Below are 27,244 nucleotides of genomic sequence, written 5' to 3'. Positions count from 1 at the left end.
CAAAACATTTTTACATTTGGCTAATTTCATAATAGTGCCTGAATAGTAAAATACAACCACATTCTAATAAAAGAATAGTATCACCTGCAACCTGATTAAATGGACTTTTAAGCAGACATTCCCTACATAAAATTTATTTTATTTTCAAAACTTCTAATCCCTATTTTCTAAGGAGCTATTACAACGCTGAAACAATATTTCAAATACAAAACAACCCCCAAGTTAAACCCAATCATAAAAAACAAAGTCCGGTCATAATTTCAACAAAGAGAGACAGAGAAATAACCTCATTGCCATTTTTGAACAGTCGCATCTTCATCAGCCACCTGAAACCATATAGGGATGAATTCTGATTCAGCTTCCTGGCCAGAGCATTCCATAGGGTGGCTACCATCACAGAGTATAGCCTAACTCTGGTTCCTTTCAGTCAATTCCTCATGTAGTCAACTGATCCAGAGATGGCCTCAGCTGATGATCAGAGCATGCAGGGAGGAACACACTGGAAATGGCTTTACAAATTAACACCAGCAACTTGAAATGAGCCCAGAAACAAATTGGCACTGTATTATACAAATGTTTGCTTTGCTTATTTAATCAAATACACACGTTTTCTACTGTGATCCTACTTTCCCCCCAGTTAGCTGTAGTCTATTCAAGCTACTATGATGAAAATGTCGTGAAATTAGATTTTGACATTGTAAGGCAGCCTACCCTTCGATATGTTTTGGTTTTTTTTATACAATTTGATTTCAATTAGCACTGTGCCAAATCCAACCCTCCAGTTTTGGGAACTCTCCTTCCCCTGCCTACATAGACACATTTTTCTGCCTCTGTTGCGAGAGCGGAAATGATTTCCAAGGAGTTTTAAGGAATGTGGGGACACTAGCATCACAAGGTGGCTGAGGCTCTTTCTTTAACAAGAAGAATGCCGACTGAATCAAATTTCTCCCCCGTCCCTGGGATCAAAGGGACATCAGGGTAGAACAAGTCTACAATACGTTTCTTGGCTGTATTGAAGCTAACATTGCCTAAAGGGATTGTTGTTATTTTTAAAAGACACACAGTATCTATAAAAGAAACACAGTGCAATTCTGTGTATTTTTACTCAGAAGTAAGCCCTATTGAGTTCAAGGTGTCCTTTTCCCTGATAAATTTGAATAGCCGGGGTGAGTAACTTTTCTGCCTTATATTTTATTGTGACAAAGCTCCCGTCATCCTTGCCCACTGGTCATACTGGTAAGGGGGTGATGGGATCTGAGAGTCCAATAAAACAAAATCAGTTTTGTCTTCTGAAATGCAGGAAGAAAGTAACACTTGCCTTTATGTGTATTTTTTTTAAAAAAATAATTATAAATTTGTTTTCATAGGATGTGTTGGTTACCTGGTCTCCATTTAAGTGCAAAGCATATGAAAACATGCCCGGAACGTTATGTTAAATAGAGCAAATCTTGGTAGCGTACATTAGCATTCTGCTTCCTGGAGTGGCTGAAGATTGAATCTGAGCGACGCATCTGTAGGCTTTAAAATTCATAATAGAGTCTGGCAGATAAAGCTAAACTGATTATGCTTCCCTCATTCTCCTTTTTCCTGGATTTGTTTCAGATTTCTATGGGTAATCATGGTTTATCTTTTTCCCCTTTAATTATTCTTTTTCAAATGGCAACTGTGTGAATGGAATAATGAGCAACCATTGGGGGAAGCTCTCTCAAAATGACATTATTATTATTATTATTGTACTGAATCAAACAGCAGTCTCTCCTATTGCAGGGGTGACTGAGAAATCCACATTTTAAGACTGGGAGGAACAGTACACCTGTATTTTTGAGGAATGAGAAAACCACCATAAAATATCATTTTAGAGTGCATGGCTCAGTAGAAAGGGGGGGGGAGCTATTAAGAAAAATGTTCAAGTCCCTGTTTTAGCAATTTTTAGGAACTCACCATATGGGTGTTTGCATGTTATATTCAGTGTCCACAGTCTGTATATCTGTGTACACAATAGCTGAGTTGTAACTTATGCATTTAACCACATATAACATTCAATGAGTGTTCTATTTCACACAAGCATGTGTCCATATGTAGAGATAGCTCGAGTTCAGTGGCGTGTGTGAACAAGTATCATAATAGGATTACAAAAGTGCTGGCTTGTTATGTTGTTTCTTGTTTGGCTTTGGTACAAGAAGTGTTTCCTTAATCTAATCAGATTTAAATTGCCATCTGATTGGCTGTGCAGAATTGTGTCTTCAGCATATACCGTAGTTTTCCGTCTATAGGACACCCCCATCTATAGGACGAGCCCTATTTGGGGGGGACTCTGGTTTAAGAAAATGGGGGAAGATGGCACAGAGTTGTTGAGCTTTTTTGGGGAGGGAATTGCCTACAGTCTTTCAGCTTTTTTGGGGGGTGGAATTGCCGAAAATCACTCACCCACCACTGACGATCACACACGTCACCGAAGACCCACAGCCACAACTGCACTATTGCCACAGAGGCAGCTGGTTGCAAACAGCACTTCACACAGCCACCGATCACCCACCCTGTCACCACAGAAAATCTCCTGCTCACAGCTACAACCAATCACCCAACCTCCCTCTGCAGTACCATGTATAAGACGAGGGCAAATCATTAAGCCAATTTTTAAAGAAAAAATCCTAGTCATATACATGGAAAAATACGGTACATCCTGTGGTCCCTTATTAGCTGGGATTACTGGAAGTGAAGGGATGCGGGTGGCGCTGTGGGTTAAATCACAGAGCCTAGAAATTGCTGATCAGAAGATCGGCGGTTTGAATCCCATGACGGGGTGAGCTCCTGTTCCTCGGTCCCTGCTCCTGCCAACCTAGCAGTTCGAAAGCACATCAAAGTGCAAGTAGATAAATAGGTGCCGCTCCAGCGGGAAGGTAAACGGCATTTCCGTGCGCTACTCTGGTTCACCAGAAGTGGCTTAGTCATGCTGGCCACATGACCCGGAAGCTGTACGGCGGCTCGCTCGGCCAATAAAGCGAGATGAGTGCTGCAACCCCAGAGTCAGTCACGACTGGGCCTAATGGTCAGGGGTCCCGTTACCTTATTACTGGAAGTGAAATGAAACAGGATGGCACCAAAGCTGAAGCAGAGTTAAGAAACAGTGGCTGTGAAGTGTTGTAAACTGCCGGGGGGGGGGATGTAAAATTTAAAAGGTTTCAAGTCATAAAGCAAATCAGCAGAACATTCAGGTCAGCCATTTGAGAAAGTGTCATTCTGGACTCACGGCTATCCTTGGAGGCGCAGGTCAGTTCTGTGCCCAGGGCAGCTGTTTATCAGCTCGATCTGGTATGCCGGCTGAGACCCTACCTGCCTGCGGACTATCTCACCAGAGTGGTCCATGCTCTGGTTATCTCTCACTTGAACTACTGCAATGCGCTCTATGTGGGGCTACCTTTGAAGGTGACCTAGAAACTACAACTAATCCAGAATGCGGCAGCTAGACTGGTGACTGGGAACGGCCGCCAAGACGATATAACACCGGTCTTGAAAGACCTACACTAACTCCCAGTATGTTTCCGAGCACAATTCAAAGTGTTGGTGCTGACCTTTAAGGCCCTAAACGGCCTCGGTCCAGTATATCTGAAGGAGTGTCTCCACCCCCATCATTCAGCCTGGACACTGAGGTCCAGCGCCAAGGGCCTTCTGGCGGTTCCCTCACTGCGAGAAGCCAAGTTACAGGGAACCAGGCAGAGGGCTTTCTTGGTAGTGGCACCTACCCTGTGGAACACCCTCCCTCCAGACGTCAAAGAGAAAAACAACTACCAGACTTTTAGAAGACATCTGAAGGCAGCCCTGTTTAGGGAAGCTTTTAATGTTTAATAGGTTATTGTATTTTAATATTCTGTTGGAAGCTGCCCAGAGTGGCTGGGGAAACCCAACCAGATGGGCGGGGTACAAATTATTATTATTATTATTATTATTATTATTATTATTATTATTAATGATACAGTATTTATGATACTGATACTTGACCTATAAAGCCTTACACTGCTCTGGACCACAATATTTCAAGGACAGCCTCTCCCCATATGAACCGACCCAGACCCTGTGATTATCATCTGAGTCCCTTCTTTGTATGCCTCCTCTGAGAGAGGTCTGAAGGATGGCAACAGGAGAATGGCCCTTTTCTGAGATGGCTCCCTGCCTGTGGAATGCTGTCCCCAAAGAGCCTTGCCTGGAGGCCACATTACAAATTCTTCTTCTCTTCTTTTGATGATTAAACAATCTATGGCCTTTTAAACAGTTGTGATGGGCTTTATGGTTTTGGCTTTGTTATTATGGTATGCATTTTTGTATTTTTAAATTATAAACTGTCCTGTGATCTTTGGGTGTCTTTTGGAGTCAGGTGAGAGGATTGCAAATATAGAAAAATGATATCAGAAAAGGAAGGAAATAAGATATATGAAAAATACAAAATTTTGGTACATGCTAGGAACTCCTCATCTAGAGGTAAGTAATCAACAGCATAGCCACCAATATCAAATCGTCATATTGAAATGATCTGATGGGCTCTGGCAGCCCAGATAATTTGAAATGGAAAAGGAAGTGAATGCAGGACATGGCAAAGACAATAGTTGCTTAGGCAAACATTGACTCATGTTTTATGTATTTGGAGGAACCAGTCAGAAGGCTTTTCATGGAGCCAGACTCTTGAGTCAGCAGTTTTGCTGAATTTCCAGTTCTTGTGGATTTTGAGTATGGTTCCCACCTGCAGCCTAAATGATAGTAGGTTTTTTACAGCTGACCTTGACCTCTTATATACAGCTGTGTGGTTTTTTCAAATGCACATATACCACATCAGGTTTGAATGCATACACACACCACTTTCAAAACAAATAGAACAGAGTGCTATCACTTTCCTGGTTGCTACAGGTCCTTTCTATTTCCAACAATAACATTTAGAAAAATTCAGTCTCTCTACCACTTGAGAGAGGAAGCTGAGGCATCAAGAAAGGATCATCTCCATTTCAGGAGCTGAAACAAAACGTATTGATTAGATTAGACTTCAACATAATTATAAAAGTAGAGAAGAAATTATCATAGATTTTTTAATGTGAAAATTCACTGGTGCATGTAACCCCGATCCTCTAGTGCCAATGGAGATTACAATCATATAATATAATTTTCCAATTAAGAAGGCGATATGAAGGTTCAGGGAGAATATCCTTATTAACCAAACGAAAAAGACTCAGGTGTATCACCCTCACTGCATGCCAAATGAAACTTGGTAATTAATGCTTCTCCGTGGCTAGGCACGTAAATGGTGGTCACTCTGCTTATTACTGTGGGACTCAAACCTGTGCTTTTCATGAGTCACATAGAAATGTTTAATCACAAAATTAGTACAATGGATTTAGTCGGAAGCTTCTATTTTTTGTCGATTTACATATCAGATATCTGTATGTTTTTCTTTTCAGTTACATTATTATTTTTCTTTTCTCTTTTTTCTTTTCTCTTTTTTCTGTTTTTTATTCAGTTTTCTATTTATACATTCTTTTTTTATAAAAAATCTATAATTTAGTGTTTGATCGTTGGTATTATATGTATTTTAAGATCTTGTTTGTTGAATAAAGCTTTCAATAAAAAAGAAAAAATGTATTTTGCATTCAGAATACATGACAGGATTTCATAAAGGCGGGTCTTTGAAAGTAAGAAGAGCAAATCCTTTTCATTTCTGAATATGGAAGTTTAGATTTTTACAATGCATTTAAAAATGTTTATCAGTAGGGCTATGCATGCCCCTTCCCCCAAATCCAGCACTTCAGATGAACCCTGGTCCAATTTGGAGCCACCCCAACCTGGACCCAGGTCCTGAACCAAAGGGGTGGGTGGTTGTGGTTGCAGAGTTTTGTTAGGGTTCAGAACATCATTTAAGTGGGGGGGGGCAGATAAGTCCATCTACGTGTGTCTCTTTCCCCATCTCCTGCCCTCATAGCCTAACTATCATCTTTTGATAGCCCTGAATCACTTGAGGTGGACCTGATCTGTGTTTGGGTGATCAAAGGATGCCTTACTCACTCTAGCCGAATCATGAGTCAACTTAAAGCAACCCAATTTGTTTTAGGATCCAAGATTCTGACAGAACCAGTGCACAGCCCTGATTGTCAGTCTCCTGCAGTATGATGATGATGATGATGATGATGAAGAAGAAGAAGAGGAGGAGGAGGAGGAGGAGTTTGGATTTGTTATCCCGCTTTATCACTACCCAAAGGAGTCTCAAAGCGGCTAACATTCTCCTTTCCCTTCCTCCCCCACAACAAACACTCTGTGAGGTGAGTGGGGCTGAGAGACTTCAGAGAAGTGTGATTGGCCCAAGGTCACCCAGCAGATGCATTTGGAGGAGCAGAGATGCGAACCCGGTTCACCAGATTACGAGTCTACCGCTCTTAACCACTAAACCACACTGGCTCTAATGCATCTTTAGACTGCTTAATTATATAGTTTTTAGGAATTATTTTGAATGTTGTTGTGTCTTACTGTTTTCATGTAACCACTTAAGGTGTTTTTGTTATATTAAGCAGTGCGTGTGTTGATTCCTTTAAAGAGAGAAAAGCCAGAGGGTCAGCTGTTCAAAGGTAAGAAAACTGCAGTCTTGACCTGCTCAATAGCATTTTCGTCTAACTCAGTGGTTCTCAACCTGTGGGTCCCCAGATGTTGGACTACAACTCCCATCATCCCTGACCTCTGGCCTTGCTAGCTAGGGGTGATGGGAGTTGTAGTTCAACAACATCGGGGGACCCACAGGTTGAGAAAGGCTCATCTAACTTCTCAAGTTTCAGGATTGAAAGGAGAGTTCATAACTAATCAGACTTGTTTTGCACGCAGAAGGACAATGTTTAATCCCATAGGGGCAGACCTTGTTAATATGCCATCCTATGTGAGGGCAAAACCTGACTGCTGCCCAAAGCAGCCTTCCCAAAGCTGGGTAAGCAAAGTGTCAGGTTTTGGGAAGAGGAGGTGCAAGCCTCTGGTAGGGTCATATAGACCTCCCATCTCCTTTTCAAAGCAGAGTAAGCACTGACTACGCATTGGGAAGGAGGTGGGAAAGTGCCCCCTCGGTTCAGCGCCCATGTGGTGGAACTGGACACACTGTCCTAAATCCGCTTTTGCCAAGCATCTCCACAGGGAGATGTATGAAGTCATGGAGAGCCCTTGCCAGTCAACGTAGACAATAATGGCCTAGGTGACCAAATGGTCTGACTCTGTAGGCAGCAGCTTCCTATGAAGTTTATCCTCTGTGAATCCTGGCAGAAACTAATATCTGGTCTAGCATGGAGGTTAAGTGCATTTTTATGGATTTGCTCTAGTATGGACACACCCTAACTCATGCAACGCTCCTTGTCAACCTGTATTTTTCTATTAATTCCACTCATCATCCACATTTTCTCCAAGGACCTTGTCCAACATAAATGGAATCACCTCATTTCTCTCTCACACAACAATCCTATGAGGTTGGTAGGACCTTTCTGAAGGGTTCCCAGTGAGCTTCATAGCTGGATTGAATATAGCTAATGTCCAACACTCTGCCCATATGAAACACACCACACTCTCCTAGGAGATGATACTGAACAGTGCATGTCATTGCTCTGATGTGGCAGAAATGTTGCCCTGATGCTTGATGAAGGGTGTGTGTGTGTGTGTGTGCATGCATTTTAGATTTTCTTCACTTGGTTTCACAACTCACACAGTTATAATTGACTGTGAGGCCCAACATGCTTGGGCACAAATTTGAAAAGCAGTTGACTCTTTGTAAATGCCAAAATCCCTAGAGCACATAAATAATAACTAAATAAGCGTTCCCTAACAAAACAGGCAATGCCTGCTAATTATAAATTTATCCTCCCTGTAATTGTTGCCTTAGAGAATTGTGTCTACCTGAATCCTTTTAACGTTTCAGCAGCTGCTGATTTCTCTTCAAAGGAGGAAAGTAGACAATTTGTCACTGTTGGTGACCTGCCTGAAGAATGACTTTCATTGTTTTCTTGAGTTAGCCAGTAACTTTCCGTTTACATAAATGAACTGCAGATGAAGGCTCTTTGTACTAACAGTCACTGTCCTTTAAAGAACCTTCTGTAGTCTTTCTTCTGCCACATCTGCATGTTCTTTTCTTTTTTTTTACTTTATAATGAATATATTTTAATGAACAGAACACATGTAAGTGAGAGTCCCATGGACTGCAAGAAGATCAAACCTATCCATTCTGAAGGAAATCAGCCCTGAGTGCTCACTGGAAGGACAGAGGCTCCAATACTTTGGCCACCTCATTAGAAGAGAAGACTCCCTGGAAAAGACCCTGATGTTGGGAAAGGAGAAGGGGATGACAGGAGACAAGATGGTTGGACAGGGTTGTTGAAGCTACCAACATGAGTTTGACCAAACTGCGGGAGGCAGTGGAAGACAAGAATGCCTGGCGTGCTCTGGTCCATGTGGTCACAAAGAGTCAGACACGACTAAATGACTAAACAACAACAAAGGGAGCAGGATGATACAACATGCATTCACCCTTTATGGCCAACCCAATTGCCTGAATATGCACTGTCAATCCAACTTGGCAGCATTAAAGTAGTTAAACATACAGTAGGAGAAATATGCTGTCAAGATCCCATTCTGCCTGATGCAGGGACTGGGAGCTGACTCTTTGTTCAGAAGCTCACAAAATTCCATGCCAGCCACATGACTTTCTCCAAAGGTCACTGCTTAGTTCATCCTTTGCACATAATTATTATATCCACTGAAATACTTATTATGATGCAGGTTGTGCCACATATTAAAATTACAGTGGTACCTTGATTCTCAAATGCCTTGGCACTCAAACAACTCAGAACCCAAAGACTGTAAACCCGGAAGTAAGTGTTTGAGAACCAAGTTGCCACTGTATACTGTACTGAACTTGACACCCAGCAAATTAGTGGAAATGTACAAAAAAGGTCTAATTTATTCTAGAAGTGTGATGAGGGGACCCCGATTCATATGTGGTGGTTGTGTAAATACGCTACAGAGTATTGGGAAATGATTCACACAGAATTAAAAGAGATTCTGAAACTCACATTTCCCAAAACACAAGAGGCCTTTCGATTAGGGATGATAGGTGATGACATTCCAAAAAAGAGGCACTCAATATCTTTCTGTACGTGACTGCTGCAGCCAGAATAGTATATGCGAAAAAATTGAAAGAAGAGATACCCGCAAAGGAAATTTGTCAGAACAATTTGATAGAATACATAGAATTAATAACCATGACTGCAAAACTAAGAAATTAGGATGAGTTGAAGAGAAGAGAAGAAGGGAGGTGTTTTGGAGATTTTCTTAGAGGGTACAATATACAATTTAACCTGCAAGTAGGAGTTAACATATGAGCAGCGGATAATATCAAAAAAGGAAGACTTGAGGCGATAATGGGTGAAATATCAGGATATGCAGCATATTAAGATTTCCCTAGAATGCCACAGAGCGATGGACTGGGAAATCTTAGGAAAAGAGAGAAGCGATGGATACTGTACAATGTGTGTATAAAAGCTGTTAAAACTGCATAAATAAAAGTTTTAAAAATAAAATTATATTGTACTGGGCAGAACCACTATATTAGCTTCCCAGCAGGCAGGTTGACATATGAGCCAACTCCTAGGGGCCGATGTCCCTTTGGCCTCCCCAATAAAATATTTGAGGGGGCCACCTCAAAGTTAATAGGCACTGCCATTCAAATTGCGTACCTGCACCACTCTTGTGATGGATTATGTGGAGCGGGGCTTACCTGGACCCCTCAATATTTTATTCGTTGGCACTTCTGAGGGGTTGCTGTTACTTACTGGAATGGAGAAGGGTTAGGGTGAGGCAGCAGGGAGGTTGGTGCTGTGAAAATGGAGCCAACCTGCTGGTCCCACCGGTGCACTGACCCTGTGTTGACCTACTCTCCCCATTGCCCCTCTCCCTCTTGGTAAGCAATAATGACCCACCTGCTTGGAAGTTTGCATAGCATCTCCACTTCACCAGGTGAACCATTTCTGCTAACACATGAAAGATGCCACAGGTTGTATCTGCACCCATTTGTACTGGGTTTCATGCTAAGACAACTGCTTTTGCTGCCCACCATAATAAACAGTTCCAGGGACTATATTTTGAGAGATATCCCTTTCCTACTCAGGGCTAGCAAGTACAGTGGTACCTCAGGTTACATACGCTTCAGGCTACAGACTCCGCTAACCCAGAAATATTACCTTGGGTTAAGAACTTTGCTTCAGGATGAGAACAGAAATCGTGCTCCGGCGGCGCGACAGCAGCAGTGGGAGGCCCCATTAGCTAAAGTGGTACCTCAGGTTATGAACAGTTCCAGGTTAAGAATGGGCCTCTGGAACAAAATAAGTTCTTAAACCGAGGTACCACTGTAGGGGAAAACAAACTTCATCAGAAAGTGTCATGGGTTGGGGATCAGTTTGTTGGTGTGGGGATAGAGGAAATGGTGCCTGTGTAGCATAAATCGACTTTTTAAAACATTAGCCATAGCAGGTAGCTCCTGATTGGACTCACGGGGTAGCAAAATTTACTCTTAAACCACTTGGTGGTGTAGATATGCCTAGTGATTCATTATTTTCTATCTTCAGAAAACCTTTCCCCTGAAGGAACATAAAACAGATCATGATTTTTCAGTAAAAGGAACTATTGGTCACACAAGGTAATGATCTCTCTGAGTCTGAGCGAAAAGCTAATTCTGATGTATTTTTTTTTAAAAAAATATCCTCCACCTACTGGCAGCACACTTTAGCTGCTGATGTGTAAGGAAGGATGAAACCATTTTTAAAAGGTGTGTGAATTTATGAGCTTGCATATGCCTAGCACTGCTAAAATATCTGCCCTCAGCTACACGTTGACCTGATTTGAACGTTATTTTTGCAGTTGCAAAATCACTATCATGTGGTCTTAACATGTAGATTTTACATAGGGGAAGATTTCACTGGAGTGCTTCTGTCACATGGTGAGAGCTGGTATTGATGAAGAGTTTGGAAGGGAAAAACAAATGCCAGCTCTCACCATGTGAAACCACATGCATTTATGACTATTTGTTGGCAGTGTTCAGATGAGGTGAATTAATGTTCACAACGTTAGGTTTTAACCTTTAAAGCCCTATACGGCCTAGGACCCTCACACCTATGGGACCGCCACTCCTGGTTTGTCCTATGGAGGACCTTACGGTCTTCAAATAAAAACATCTTGGAGATCCCGGGCCACAGGGAGGTTAGGCTGGCCTCAACCGGAGCCAGGGCTTTTTCGGCTGTGGCCCCAATCTGGTGGAATGCTCTGTCACAAGAGATTAGGGCCCTGCAGGACTTGACATATTTCAGCAGGGCCTGCAAGACAGAGCTGTTCCACCAGGCCTTTGGCCAAGGCGCAGTCTAACCCTCTCTCTCCTTCTGTAATCCTCATAGAACTCTAGCCCAATGGTTGCCATTAATTTGATTCTGAATTGATTTTAGAATGTATTTCAATTAATTGACTGTGATTTTATGTAAACTGTGCTATTTTTACTGTTGTTAGCCGCTCTGAGCCCAGCTTTGGCTAGGGAGGGCGAGATATATATATATTTTTAAAAAGTATTATTATTATTATTATTATTATTATTATTATTATTATTATTATTATGACAGGCTCAAAACACTGCTTTCCAGCATTAAGCCTACTTCAGCTACTGAATTGTGTGCATATGCAGGAGAGAGAGAGAAAGAGGAAGGAAGGAAGGAAGGAAGGAAGGAAGGATCACAACCACACTCCCTAGTCCTCACTGCTATTCTTTCATTTGATCTTTACCACCTGTACAAGCTTTCTATAACACTTATATTACATGCATGTTCAAAAGGACACTAGTGCAAGTAGATAAATCGGCACCACTGTGGCGGGAAGGTAAACAGCATTCCTGAGTGCTCTGGTACTCGTCACAGTCCTCTGTGCGCCAGTAGCAGTTTAGTCATGCTCACCATATGACCCGGAAAACTGTCTGTGGACAAACACCGGCTCCCTCAGCCTGAAAAGCACGGTGAGCACCGCACCCCACAGTTGCCTTTGACTGGACTTAACCGTCCAGGTGTCTTTTACCTATCAGGTGTAGAAATCATATGCGTAGGCATAAGGCTATACAAAGGATGTCAGAGACAGCAGGTGTGATCTCTTCTCACTCATGATATTTTCAGTGATTGTCTGAATATCTTCTTCCTTTCACAAGCTATAGTTTTCGCCCTCTGCTTCGCACTAAAGAACCCAACAGACAGAAAACTGCATTATCTTCTGCAGGATGGTTTGCAATAACACCCATGAATCTTAAGATTTAGACCTGGAAACAATGTATTTCTCCACCACACTGCTATTCTAATTAGAATGCCAAAGCTGAAATTTACTACCCATGCTCATGTGCCACATTCCAATGAGGTGTGGAGCAGAGAAGGTGCTCCACAGCAGAGAATCCATCTGTGAATAAACAGAATTCTGCCTATGAAATGAAATGCCTCTACGGAAGGAAACACCCCTGCCGTTTATCACACTGATTTATCTCCTTTGAAACTTCACTCCAGTTTCCCAAACATTCAAGCTGCTCTTGTAATTTATACAATTGGAAGGGACCCTCGTCCAACCCCCTGTAATTCAGGAATCTCAGGACAGGTAGCCATCCAGTCTCTACCTAAAAGCCTCCAAGTGAGGAGAGTCCATCCACCACATCTTGTGGGAGTCTGTTCCACTGTCAAACAGCTTTTACTCTCAGAAGGTTCTTCCTGATGCTTAGTCTGAATCTCCTTTCTTGTAACTTGAAGCCCTTGCTTTGGGCCCTAGCCTCTGGAGCAGGAGAAAGCAGGCAGGTTCCATCCTCCATGTGACACCTCTTTCAATATTTGAAGATGACTATCATATCTCTTCTTAGCCTCCACTTTACCAGGCTAAATATACCCAATTTCCCTCAAATATTCCTCATAAGGCTCAGTTTCCAGACCCTTGATCATCATAGTTGCCCTCCTCTGCACATGTTCCCGCTTGTCAATATTCTTCTCAAATTGTGGTGCCCAAAACAGGACACAGTGCTCCAGGTGTGGTCTGACTGCACAGAATACAGTGGTACCTCAGGTTACAGATGCTTGAGGTTACAGATGCTTCAGGTTACAGACTCTACTAATGCAGAAATAGTACCTCGGGTTAAGAACTTTGCTTCAGGATGAGAACAGAAATCGTGCTCCGGAGGCCCCATTTGCTAAAGTGGTGCCTCAGGTTAAGAACAGTTTCAGGTTAAGAATGGACCTCCTGAACGAATTAAGTTCTTAACCAGAGGTACCACTGTACGAACAGGATATTATAGAGGTACTTCCCCCTCCCTCCCTTCCTTCCTTCCTTCCTTCCTTCCTTCCTTCCTTATGGGCTTTTCTTTCTTTTAGTTAATAATGTAATTAAAAGCTTAATGCAACATAGAAATGCCCATTAATACTTTGCCTTAGGGTTGATTCATATAGCTGACTGCCTTCCACAACTTTTGCATGCATCTAATAGGGCTTGCGAGTGGTCTGGCTCAGATGAGCCGCGAAATGCCGGAGGAAGGGGACGAAAAGCCACAGCAGTGGCTTTGTTGAGGAAGGGGACGAAAACTTGGAAATCTCCAGTCAGAAGCACAGAATAAGCTCCCACCACCCTATTAAGCCCCACTGAATGTAAACAATGAATAATAGAATGCATAAATTATACCACATTTATTTGTAAAAAATACTTGCAAACCACAATGTCATTAAAAATATCAAAGCAGTGTACAACACACACACACACACACACACAAATAAAGATCAAAATCACAGTTCAGCTAACTGCAATTAGAGGGGGGAGTTTTGCCTTAAATTTTATATGCATGAGCCTGCTGGCACAGAAAACTTTTCAACATTTATAATGATGATGATGAAGATGATGATGATGAAGAAGAAGAAGAAGAAGAAGGTGCCTTTGAATCTCTGTAGGAAGAACATTCCACAACTACCTGTTGATATCAGATGAGCATCTACCTGTTGGTATCAGATGAGCATCTGATATCACTCGAACAGATTATCTTCATGATTGAGGTAGGATGTTCAGTAAAAACCAGGATACTCCAAAGATGTTGAGCTTTTTTCCCCCAACAAAAACACCAAAAACTCATGATTTTTCGATTGATTTGTCTAAGATCCAACAAAGCACCACCTTTCGGAAATTTCACCCAGACATCAATTCCGCCTTTGGAATCATAGGAAAAACTAGTGCAGGTCTTTTCACAATGGTGTCCTATACTGTTGCCTGTCTGCTCCCATCAGCACAGTAGCCGCCATACTATCTGGACCAGGTCCAAAGGCAGCCTAACACAGAGTGCACTGTAGTAACCCAGCCTTGAACTCAGCTGTGGATGAACTACTGTGGTCAGACTAACCTTGTCCAGGAGCAGCCACAGCTGGAGAACCAAACTAAGCTGGCCTAAAACTCTCCTGACCACTTGAGCTTTTAGCGACACAGATGTACACCCCCCCCAAACTTCTGATTTTTGCTTGCTAAATGTATAGATAATAATTATTTTGTCGATAAACATGTAAAACAAGATCTGGAAAGCCTAACCAATTTATGTGAGAAGGATACAAAAGGTTTTGCAAAACACAGAAGCTACTAGCCAGATTTTTTTAAGGAGACCACTTGTAAGGAAAAAGACACGCCAGAAAAGTAATCAATTTCTAATGTGGTGCTGTAATGGATGTGAGGGGTTACTTGTGCGTAACCTTACTTCAGTTCAGTTATTTTGCTTGCCCAACCATGCCCAGGGTCGGAGCTCGCCCTCCGTGACCTGTTAGTCACTTGCAGAATCCGAGAGTGGGCATCTCTTGAATCTCTTCCAGCATAGAAGCTGTTTGACCCCGAGTCTCCGCCTATGTTCTCTGCGCGGAACGCGTCTGCGCAAGTAAGGGAAGGCAGGGGCGTCCCAGCGCTCTCTCCACTAGATTTGGGGGAAGGGTCTTGGAGCCCTGTCACCAATTCCTCCATCTCCCTCTCTGCTCTATGGGTGTTACGTTGAAATCCTTCCCCCCTGCTCGTCCCCTCTCTGGCATCGCTCGGGAGCCCTGCCTCCGTTTCTTGCTCTGATGGCAATTCCCTGACAGGTGTGTTCTGCTTTTTCCTACATTTCCAAGACAATTCTTAATGGATACCTGCTAGGGCCTATGTCAACCTGGAATCATAGCTTTTGGAGTTCTTCCTTCAGCAAAAGACTGCTAAGTATGTTTAGAAACCCAAAGAAGCAAGAGGACAGCATGCCCAGGTCCTACATGGAAGGACACTTATTTCAGCAGGAAAAAAACAGGTTTTCATACTTCAGGATCTCATACGCCAGTTATTGTGACCAGGTTTATTGACTGCTGGACACCTGTAGTTCTCCACTTCTATCTATAGGAGCTCCCTCAGGCTGGCTATAAGGAGGTCTAAATATTTTGTGTCCGTGGCCAATTAAATGTAGTCATTTACCGGTATTTCATCCAAGCCAAAACTATACAGAAGTTTGCATTGACTACAGTTTATGGAAACAACCCAGGATCATATACCATGGTTTGAAGTGAATTACAGTTTAGGAAAACTAGTCGCAGTTCCTCAAGGTTCCGGCATAACAAAAATGTCGGGAGCTGAAAATGGAAGGGCAGCAGCCTGATTTACATGCGGTTTCAACAAAGGAGGAGAAAGGAGGGGGAAGCATGTGAGTCCTGGGGTTTATGCACACAGCACTAAAACAGAGATAAGGTGAGGTGAGGTAAAAGGTAAAGGCCCCCTGGATGGTTAAGTCCAGTCAAAGGTGACTATGGGGTTGCGGCGCTCATCTCACTTTTCAGGCCGAGGGAGCCGGTGTTTGTCCACAGACAACTTTCTGGGTCATGTGGCCAGCATGACCAAACTGCTTCTGCCACAACGGAACACCGTGACGGAAACCAGAGTGCACGGAAACACCGTTTACCTTCCTGCCGCAGTGGTACCTATTTATCTACTTGCACTCATATGCTTTTGAAGTGCTAGGTTGGCAGAAGCTGGGACAGAGCAACAGGAGCTCACTCCATTGAACAGATTTGAACCGCCAACCTTCTGATCAGCATGCCCAAGAAGCTGAGTGGTTTAGACCACAGGGCCACCTGCATCCCTAAAACAGAGATAGGCTACTCTATTCTCCAAATGCTGCTGGAATAATAATAATAATAATAATAATAATAATAATAATAATAATAATAATAAATTTATTTATACCCCGCCCTCCCTGGCCAGAGCCCTCCCTGGCCAGAGCTAACACCAGTAAAATTACAATAAAAACATAATAGGGAAAAATGCCTCATTTTTAAAGTAGCCCATAAATCAAAACTGTAAGGGGAGGGAAACAGAAGGACCAGACTGAGTCGAAACCAAAGGTCAGGGGGAACAGCTCTGTCTTGCAGGCCCTGCGGAAAGATGTCAAGTCCCGCAGGGCCCTGGTCGCTTCTGACAGAGCATTCCACCAAGTCGGGGCCAGTACTGAAAAGGCCCTGGTCCTAGTTGAGACCAATCTAACCACCTTGCAACATGGGACCTCCAAAGTGTTGTCATTTGTGGACATTAAGGTCCTCTGCGGGGCATACCAGGAGAGGTGGTCCCGTAGGTCCATGGGTCCTAGGCCGCATTAACAGTTTCATAATCCCTGATCATTGTCCCTGCCAGCTGGCACTGATGGAAGTTGTAGTTTAACAACATCTGGCATGTCCCATGTTGGGTTCTCCTCCACTAAATGGCTAGGTTTTCAGCCTAAAGTCCAGAAATCAGAGACTGGCATCTTAGCCATTGCTTGACACCATTTTATTTGAAGAAAGCACATAAAACATAGGGATCCTTTATCTTGAAGTTTACAGATTACAGACAAATAATTCTAGTACTACACTTTGCTCCAGAGGAGTAGCTTTAGCAGTAGGCCGGCCAATCAATTCTATTGCCGCTTTGCTATTGCCCCAAGGAGGTATCTATTCCGTACACATTGCCTGCTTATCCTTGGTAAGGAAAGCGGTTGACAGCTTAATCACTTTATAAAGCTGCCTTGGAGCAAAATATGTCTATATGAATGAATGTTTCAGTTTTGCCTGAATCCACAGAAGTCCAACACCTTAGAAGAGAAATGCATGCTAAGGATCTCATAAAGTACAATGCTTAGGGGGTGGTTATGCAATATGCTCCCCTCTGCTTGATCAGCAGGCAGAAGTGTTGCGTGACAGCTGCATTTCTTTCAGGAGGAAGACTACTCCTGGGAAGTGCAGGGGAAAGCTCTATTAACCCCACTGATGCTGCTCTTGCAATGTACATTCAAGAATGGGAGAAAACCCATAGAATACATAGCACAAGCTCACTTCAGTGCCTAGGTACTCCCATGACACCCCTGCAAAAACCTGTGATGGCAGCTTGAGATCAACTATCCTGTGAGGCGGATAAACTGGGAGACCACATATTATGGGAAGTGAGCAAGTGTGTGTGTGTAAAATTTGGCTTTTAGTCCTGTTATGCTTGTAGATGTTATTTCATAGTTATATTTTGCATTGTTGCATTTCAGAAATCCGTACTGTGAAAGCTGCCTTAAGGGCATGCTTTGCTTGAAAAGTTGGCAGATAAATATTTGAAACAAAGAAAAATCAAACAAACGTGAGCAACATACAAGACCCACTCTAACCTAGTTAAAAGGTAAAGGTAAAGGACCCCGGTCAAAGGTGACTATGGGGTTACAGCACTCATCTTGCTTTCAGGCCAAGGGAGCAGGTGTTTATCCACAGACAGCGTTCGAGGTCATATGGCCAGCATGACTAAACTGCTTCTGACACAATGGGTCACCGTGACAGAAACCAGAGCACATGGGAACACTGTCTACCTTCCCATTGCAGCAGTACCTACTTATCTGCTTGCACTGGTGTGCTTTCAAACTGCTAGGTTCACAGGAGCTGGGACAGAACAACGGGAGCTCACCCGTCACGGGGATTTGAACCTCTGACCTTCTGATCAGCAAGCCCAAGAGGCTAGGTGGTTTACATCACAGAGCCACTCACGTCTAACCTATCTACTGTACTTTGGGAGAGGTAAAGACAGTGGCAAGACACTGGTGCAAGAAGTGACTGGACCCAATGCAGAATTCTAGTCTGATAAACATCTGATATAATGAATAGTCTGATATAATGAGGTCACTCAGATAGAAGCTGGTTCATTCAACTTATTTCCAATGTGGTATGTGGGGGGATATCTATCCAAAGGTGGATAATGCATTGCCACCCTACCAACACTGATGAAGTTGCTACCTTGATGGGTTGAGACCATGTGGCAATGAAGTCAGGGCCACACAGCTGCACCAGTAGGAGCACCACTGCCAATCCAGTGCCAGTGTGGTGGTAGTGGTTAAGAGCGGTAGTCTCCTAATCTGGGGAACCGGGTTCGTGTCTCCGCTCCTCCACATGCAGCTGCTGGGTGACCTTGGGCCAGTCACACTTCTGTGAAGTCTCTCAGCCCCACTCACCTCACAGAGTGTTTGTTGTGGGGGAGGAAGGGAAAGGAGAATGTTAGCCGCTTTGAGACTCCTGAAGGGGAGTGAAAGGCGGGATATCAAATCCAAACTACTACTACTACTACTACTACTACTATTCTTCTTCTTCTTCTTCTTCTTCTTCTTCTTCTTCTTCTTCTTCTTCTTCTTCTTCTTCTTCTTCTTCTTCTTCTTCCAAGCAGCCTCAAGCTTGACACTCCACACTTAGGCAGGCAGCAGTGTGGATGGTATCATGAAACTACTCTGCAGTTTTATCACACCACATACACCTAAACTGCATCTATGATCTTTTAGCAGCTCTGAGGATGCTGCTGTATGCAGCTTCTACATAGTGAGTGTAACATGTAGACCCTCCAAAATATTCAGAGGATTGCCTTTGAAGATTTGTGAAATTTTCATAACGATGTTCAGAGTCTACTGAGGTTGTATAAACATGCTCTCCAAAATCTGTGAAGACAAGCTGGTAAGTCTTATGGAAAAGGGAGCCTCAGAAGATTTGCCTTCCTGCCATTGTCCACCTCACCTGCTTTCCCTTCCGGCCAGTGACAACAACCTTCTGAAACACAATTGTGGCAGGATTGTGTGCAATCAAAGAAAACAAGACCTTCCACAGCACGTCCCTGCTTCTTCCTAACAGAATCATGCTCAGGTATGCTTATACTTGTCCTTATTTATAATTTTAGAAAACATGAAACACACAGATTTATGTACCAAATGACCAGCAAATGTTATTTATATTCTATTTTCCCCCACTCGCTACAAATCTAGGGCACCAGCAGCTAAATATATAACATCACAACAGCCTAGGTCCACATTTTACATCGTTCTACGGAGTTCCCATCAGTCACAAGTTTTATCATTCCAATAAAGCACTCTGAAATGTTATAGAAACCGAAGAGTCTCAGTTTTCCCTATGTGACTGGGTCAGTCACTGAAACACCTCTACATGGAAAAACCAACTGATTCTGTTTTCAATATGCCTTGCTTTCTGTTGGACTGCTAGATGTCTCAGAACCAAACAAAATAGCAAAAACTGCTGGATTATTATTGAGAAAATGACAAATAATCACTCTATACCCTCATCCCGTGACAAGTACTGATGTGTTACCCCCATTAAGATTGCACTGAGTGAAATGATTTTCCATGTTCAAATTGTAAGTTATGGAAACACAGCTAAACAAAATCCAATGTCATATCAATTATATCGGTTCACTGTGCTACAGAGAGTATGATCGCTCTGCTGCCATGAAAGTGTCACAGAATATTACATGGATGAAGCCGTTGGGGGAATAAAATTTTCCTTACGACACAAGCACAAGTAAACAGGAGACATTAAAGCAAGCCATTGTATGTTTGATTATTCAAAGATCAGACATTATCCCTTAAAAGCAATTTGTCCCTTCATACACTAAGGCTATATCTACAACAATTTTTCAAAGTTCACAAGTTAAACAAGAAACCAACTTAAAACTGTGACTATCCAAGCAAAGGGTCTTCATTTCAAAATAATAAAGGAGATAACTATTATGGTCCCTTCCTTGTGAAGGTTTGAGAGTTGCGCATCGTTCCCAAGGAAGATATTCCACAGCATAGGGAAAGAATATGTTAGCAAGAGGGAGAAAGATTACTTTTTCTAACACATGAGGTCTCAAAGCCTGGGCTTTTGTTTGCTTCACACTCACAGCTTTTCAACCCTGTTTTGTTTATCACTTGAAGCCTGGGGTTTCTCATATGGAAATTCCCAAAGAAAGAAAGAAACAGAAGGAGCGTTTATTAGGAGAGGAAACATTGCCTAGCACAGCAAACGTGCCTATCAACCCATCTATGCCTTTATTTATTTATTTCCCCTTTCTGGTGCATTACCTGAAGCAAAAGTAGTTTCCACTTGGAAGCTAAATTGAAAACGACCTTGTGCTTTTTTTTTTTTTTACAAAATGAGAAGGCGGCTGGCAGCTGAGGTCACTGGAGTATAGTGTGATCGACAGTGCAAGTCTTCCTATAGTTTGCAGGCATGTCTGGCAAAAGGAATTATACTGTAAAGAACCTTCTGTCATTTGCTTTGAAAGCAACATTTAAAAAAAAAAATCTAATCTAGCACAACTCTGGTTTTTCAGGAGCTTTTAGGAAATGTCTTTCACCCTCCTGTTCTTTTCCTCAAACTAATACACATTAAGCAATACTAACCATCTTTTCCTAGCAGGTAGCTCCCAGTTGCAAAATATTGTTTTTCCACATGAAGGTAAAGGTAAAGGGACCCCTGACCATTAGGTCCAGTCGTGGCCGACTCTGGGGTTGCGGCGCACATCTTGCTTTACTGGCCGAGGGAGCCGGCGTACAGCTTCCGGGTCGTGTGGCCAGGATGACTAAGCCGCTTCTGGTGAACCAGAGCAGCTCACGGAAACGCCGTTTACGTTCCCACCGGAGCAGTACCTATTTATCTACTTGCACTTTGACGTGCTTTCGAACTGCTAGGTTGGTAGGAGCTGAGACCGAACAATGGGAGCTCACCTCATAGTGGGGATTCGAACCGCCGACCTTCTGATCAGCAAGTCCTAGGCTCTGTGGTTTAACCCACAGTGCCACCCGCGTCCCTGTTTTTCCACATACCTCTATTTTATTTTATTGGGGGGGGGGACCTAAACACACAACCAAAACGAAAAGAAAAACCTGATACTCATCAAGATGTGGCCAAATTGCTGAGGTCAAACACAATGGCATTTTAAAAAGAAAAGTGATTTTTCCATTAGCCATCTTTAAAAGATGAAGCCAGTTTCAAATGCTGTTCTACTGCAGGGAAATCATTAAGCTAGTTTAATGGCAATTAAAGAGAAAGAAAGAGAGTTTGCTATCGTTCTTTTCCTTAATGAGCATGCTAACTATCACAGCCATAGGAGGTTAGCCAATAAGCAGGAGCTGCTTCTAGAACAGTCATTTTCCACTCCACTGTTGTGATTGACAGGGACATATTTTTAACTTCTATCTTTCACAGGCAAAGCTTAGGTGGGGAAAAAAATAAAATCAACGTTTCAAAGTAGGTGGGAAAACATGCTGTGTGTGTGTGTGTTTTAAGGGAAAGAGTGACTTCTGTGTTTGAAAGTGTCCTATATAGAGATGAAAACACATCTTGTCGCTTCTGAAGTATATTTAGAGAAGTTAAAAATAGTGCAAACGTACCATTGAAGTTCACAGCCCGGATGTAACTAAGCAGCTCTTTGCCATCGACGGTGCTCATGCGTGGACACAGGCCAATATATCCAGGACAAATATCTTTATGCATGTTGTGCAGTGCATATGCCATAGAGTACACAGCATCAATGACAAACTGGACCTTTCCTTCTTGTTCGTAGGAAGAGTCCCTTGCAATTCGTTCCAATCCTGCAGGGGGGAAAGGAAGTAAACAAACCAGATGATTAATGTGCTTTATTCTATAGCTTCTGCAAAGTTACTTACATGCACCTAAAATGTCACTGTTATCCAATTTGATCCAATCCTTGATCCAAGTAAAGCATGCCACATCGTAATATAGTCTCAGGTCTGGGAGTCCAAAACCTCCCCGCTCTTTTATGTTGGTTAATAATATTTGTTTGATCTGTGGCTTTTTGCCTTGCCATATAAACTTTGTTAGGTCCGTTTTCCATTTTTTAAAACAATCATCTTTACCTATTATGGGAATCATTTGAAAAAGGAACAGAAGTTTTGGTAAGATATTCATTTTAATAGCCGAAATTCTACCCCAGAGTGTTAATTTCAATCTTGTCCAAGTTTCCATTTCTCTTTTTGTTTCTTCCCAATTTTTTTAATAATTATCTTCAAACAAATTTATATTTTTCATTGTTATTTGTATTCCTAAATATTTCACTTTTTTTACAATTTGTAATCCAAATTTTTCTACCAGTTCCTTTTTCTCTTGATCTCCCATGTTTTTTACCATTAGTTTTGTTTTTTCTTTATTCAAAGCAAAACCTGATACCCTTCCAAAGTTTCCCATTTTTTCTAGAGCCTTTGCTATGCTTTCCTTTGGATTTTCCACCATTAAGACTAAATCATCTGCAAATGCCCTTATTTTGTATATTTTCTCTCCTAGGGATATTCCATTTATTTCTTGATCCAATCTGATTTCTTGATTTAATATTTCCAAAACCAAAATGAATAATAAAGGTGAAAGTGGGTACCCTTGTCTGGTGCCCTTCTGTATTTTAAAATAATCAGTCATGTCATTATTTATTATTATATCTGCTTCTTGTTGTTCATAAATTGCTTTTAGCCCTCTTGTAATTTGGTCTCCCATGTCCATCTGGTCTAATAATATTTTTAGAAATTTCCATGATACTTTGTCAAACGCCTTTTCCGCGTCCACAAAAACAAAGGCTACCTTCTTACTTGGTTTCATGTCTAAATACTTGATCATATCAATCACTGTTCTTATATTGTCACTCATTTTACTGCCCAGCAAGAACCCTGCCTGCTCTTTATTTATACAATCCTGCAAAACTGTCTTTAATCTTGTTGCCAATATTTGTGCATAGATCTTGTAATAATTATTTAGTAATGATATTGGTCTATAATTGGTTATAAACTCTTTACTTCGTCCTTGCTTTGGGATTACTACTATGTGCGCCTGTTTCCAGGTGTTGGGAATCTTCCCGTCTTCTAGTATTCTATTTAAGAGTGTCTTCATAGGTGATAATAGTGGTTCCTCTAATTTTTTGTAATGTGTTGCGGTAAGACCATCTGGGCCTGGGGATTTCCCCAGTTTCATCTTAATTATCGCTTGATGAAGCTCTGTCGTGTTTATTGGGGAGTTTAGCTCTTGAATCTTTTCTTTCTTAATTTTAGGTATATCCTTTCCACATAAATACTCTTTTATTTCAACCTCTGTCTCATTTCCTGCTTTATATAGTTTATTATAATATTTTGTAAAACACTTTTTAATTTCCTCAGGATTATCTAAAGTTCTCCCCTCTTCCACTATTTTATCAATCAGTTTTTTCCTTTTGTCTCTTTTTCAGTTGCTAGGCTAGCATCTTTACGGGTTTATTTGCACAAACATGATTGCAAAATTTAAAACTATTGCCAAAGATAAGTTTTTGTCTTCTAAGACTAGATACACACTGCCAGCCAAAACAAGGCCTTTTTTTTTACCTACAAAAATAAACTACACAAGACAGAAATATGACCCTCCCCAGTTATTGTACACTGAGCCACCCTTATAAACTCATTCTGGGATGGTAAATAATGAGAACATTTCAAGGAAGAGTGCCTAGCTACATAGACTGTTTCCAAAGCCTCTGTTTTCAGCTTAGTGACTCTCACTGAACAGCTGGCTAAAGTTATTTATAGGATATTTTTACAGCATTCTGTCAGTCTGTTTTAAATGAAATGGAGAGAATACCTTTATTTTTTTCCCCCTACATCTATTGTCTGATAAACATAACATGCTGGAAGGAAACTGTATTTCGTGCCAAGAGGTGCCACCATCTTTCACTGTGTTTAAGGCTGCCTTATGCTTCACTATTTTTAAACAGCAGCAGCAAAAGCATGGCAGACAGAAAACCAAGGTCGACACATAACCTATTTCAGTTTTTAGGGGGAATGTGAAGTTGCCAACATTCAGATTCAGCTGTCTTGGCAGAGCATAAATTTTGTTTTTTGTTGTTATTGTTATTGTTTGTTTGTTTTTTGTTATTGAGAAACCCTTGCATTTATTTTTTAAGCAAACCCATTAGATACTGACAAATATTGTGGGTTGCATTCAATTAAATCTTTTCAGAGTTGACCCACTGAAAGTTAACCACATACATTGTGGTCTTGTTGTGAACCGCCCTGAGACCTCCAGGTATAGGGCAGTGCATAAGTTGAAATAATAAGAATAAGAATAAGAATAAGAATATGCTCACTTCAATAGTTCTACTCTGAGTAGAAGCCAACTGCCCAAGGAAAAAGCCAACACATCACATATTACTTAACACAAAAAGTCACAATATATCTAATTCTTAAATCACTTATATTCTGGGTGTGTGGTTTTTTTTCATCCCAGTTCACTATTAAATGGATTGCATACAAAATCTGTCTTTAATTTATTTTGCTTCATATGTGCAAAAATTTAGTAAATTTGCTCATTTTAGGTGTTATCCATAATCTGCCTAATCACAGCTATTCAAAAGGAAGTCCCCCCCCTTTCAGCCACTACAAAAAAGCCACTTTCACAAAATCACTCTTATTTTAAGTGCACAGATGTAGCTCCTTCATTCCTCTCACTGGTCACAGCCCATTTACTTTTCAGCCATGGGCTTGCTGCTAATGAGATAAGAAAAACTGACACCAGATGATCTCCAGGTAAATGCATACTAATCATGTCATAACAAATCTGTTATTGTTATCCATTATTATCAGAATTAGTAAGAGAACAACTGTGGGCTCTCTTGTTTTCAAAGATGGAGTCCTGCTGAAAGTTCTTTCTAGTTCAACAATGAAATCAATGTAACAGTCACTTCTGGGTTTGCGACGTTCGGGAGCCAAAACGTTCAGGAACTAAGCTGTTTGAACTAAGCTGTTCAAAAACCAAGGTACAACTGAAGATGGACTGTATTCAGATTCTTTTCATGAGAAATTAGACAACAGTGAGAAACAACTGCACTGGTACCTTGGTTCTCAAATGCCTTGGTTCTCAAACACTTTGGTTCTCAAACGCCAAAAACCTGGAAGTAAGTGTTCCAAAAAACGTTCAAAAACCAGAAACTGAATGTCCAATGCGGCTGCTGGCTATTGTTTCTGGGGCACCTGCACCAATCAGAAGCTGTGCCTTGGTTTTCGAACGTTTTGGAAGTCAAACGGATTTCCAGAACAGATTACGTTTGGCACTTTGTTCTTGCTATTTATTTCGCGGGGGTTTTTTCTTTTAGGCTTTTTCAGTTAATTCATTTTTGTGACTTTGTGGAACACAGTTCAGCTACTGATTCATTGTTTGACTGTGTGACTGAGGAAATGGATAAAAGCCCCCCCCCAACCAAAGAATGACTATCATCAGTGCAGGTAAGGGGGGAAAATTGATTTTATTTTTTTATCATCTACAATACTGTCTTATTTATTTTATAGTACAGTACATTGATTATTGCTTTCATTTTATGGATAAATGGTCTCGTTAGACAATTCATGTTAAATTGCTGTTTTAGGGGTTGCTTTTAAAAGTCTGGAACAGATTTGTCAGTGATGCACTACTTTTTATGTGAAAGCGCGCCTTGGTTTTGGAACGCTTTGTTTTTGGAATGGACTTCTGGAATGTACAGTGGTACCTCAGGTTAAGTATTTAATTTGTCCCAGAGGTCCGTACTTAACCTGAAACTGTTCTTAACCTGAAGCACCACCTTAGCTAATGGGGCCTCCTGCTGCTGCCACACCTCCGGAGCATGATTTCTGTTCTCATCCTGAAGCAAAGTTCTTAACCTGAAGCACTATTTCTGGGTTAGCAGAGTCTGTAACCTGAAGCATATGTAACCTGAAGCGTATGTAACCCTAGGTACCACTGTATTAAGCTTGAGAACCAAGGTACCACTGTAATTGATCGATCGTATTTATTCTCCACCTTTTACTCCAAGGAACTCAAGGTGGAATATCTGGTCTCCCCCACCATTTAATCCCCACAGCAATCCTGAGAGGCAGTGACAGATAGCTTTTTGGACAAGTAGGAATTTTGACCATGATCTCCCAAGTCCTAGTCCAACACTCTAACCATTGCACCCCCACTGGTTCTAAATAAACACCAGAATGTGTTTCCTATATCAGGCAAGCCTATATTTTTATTGTGTTAAACATTTTTTTTAAAAAAAACTGTTTTTTCTTGAAAATTAATATCCAATATGCTCTTCCACCCAAAAGGAAAACATGTTTGTTCTTTAGCACTACTAAAAATATATGAGGTGTAAATGTTTCCTCTCTGACACATGCATATTGAGCACTTCCCTTCTTAGTCATAAACACATAATCTTGTAAACCTCACAGCTTCAAAACATCAGTAATATAAAATAATTGCAGAACTGTATCCCAATGTCATTAGCGGAAATGTCAAAAACATATTCAAATTATCTGCAGGAATGGCATGGGGGCAGTGCTTTTTTCTGGGGGATGCAGAGGTACGCATAGCCCTAAATATTTTGTGAATCTTTGTACTTTTGTCCATTTACTATATTTATTTTTCCCAATTTGAACTATAAAAAGGTGATTTTCTTGACTCAAAATGAGAGTACCCCTAAACATTTTTTTAGAAAGAAAAGCACAGGCTGGGGGGGGGGGGGAGAAAGAGAGAGGAAATGGGGGGGGGGAGGTATTCTTATGTTGAATTTACAGTTACTTCAATACCAAAACTCGTAACACAATGCAACAAGAACTTATACAAATATATTAGTCACCCCAAGCATGATGTAAATTCAGTCATTCCAGAAAGGGAAAATGGGTATTGTGCGGAAGGCACAACATAGACACAGAGTTGCATTTGTACACAATAGAGGTGAAGGCTGGCATGTATTAGCAGAGAAGAAGAGTTTGGATTTGATATCCCACTTTATCACTACCCTAAGAAGTCTCAAAGCGGCCAACAATCTCCTGTCTCTTCCTCCCTCACAAACACTCTGTGAGGTGAGTGCGGCTGAGAGACTTTAGAGAAGT

At 41.6% G+C, this 27,244-nt stretch overlaps 1 protein-coding gene across 4 annotated transcripts in view; it reads right to left on the bottom strand.

Moving 5' to 3' along the window:
* GRM8 (glutamate metabotropic receptor 8) overlaps positions 1-27,244 on the bottom strand; it is a 540,291-nt gene that overhangs the window by 151,507 nt on the left and 361,540 nt on the right. For all 4 annotated transcript variants that reach the window (XM_081928839.1, XM_081928841.1, XM_081928842.1 and 1 more), the window contains exon 7: positions 21,758-21,958. In XM_081928839.1, coding sequence (XP_081784965.1) covers positions 21,758-21,958 — 201 coding nt within the window. The remainder of the gene's footprint in view (positions 1-21,757; positions 21,959-27,244) is intronic.

The sequence above is a fragment of the Podarcis melisellensis genome (assembly GCF_964234715.1).
Source record: "Podarcis melisellensis genome assembly, chromosome: 10".
Lineage (NCBI taxonomy): Eukaryota > Metazoa > Chordata > Lepidosauria > Squamata > Lacertidae > Podarcis > Podarcis melisellensis.
Note: the sequence above shows the minus strand (reverse complement) of the source record. Positions and strands in the feature narration are given on the sequence as shown.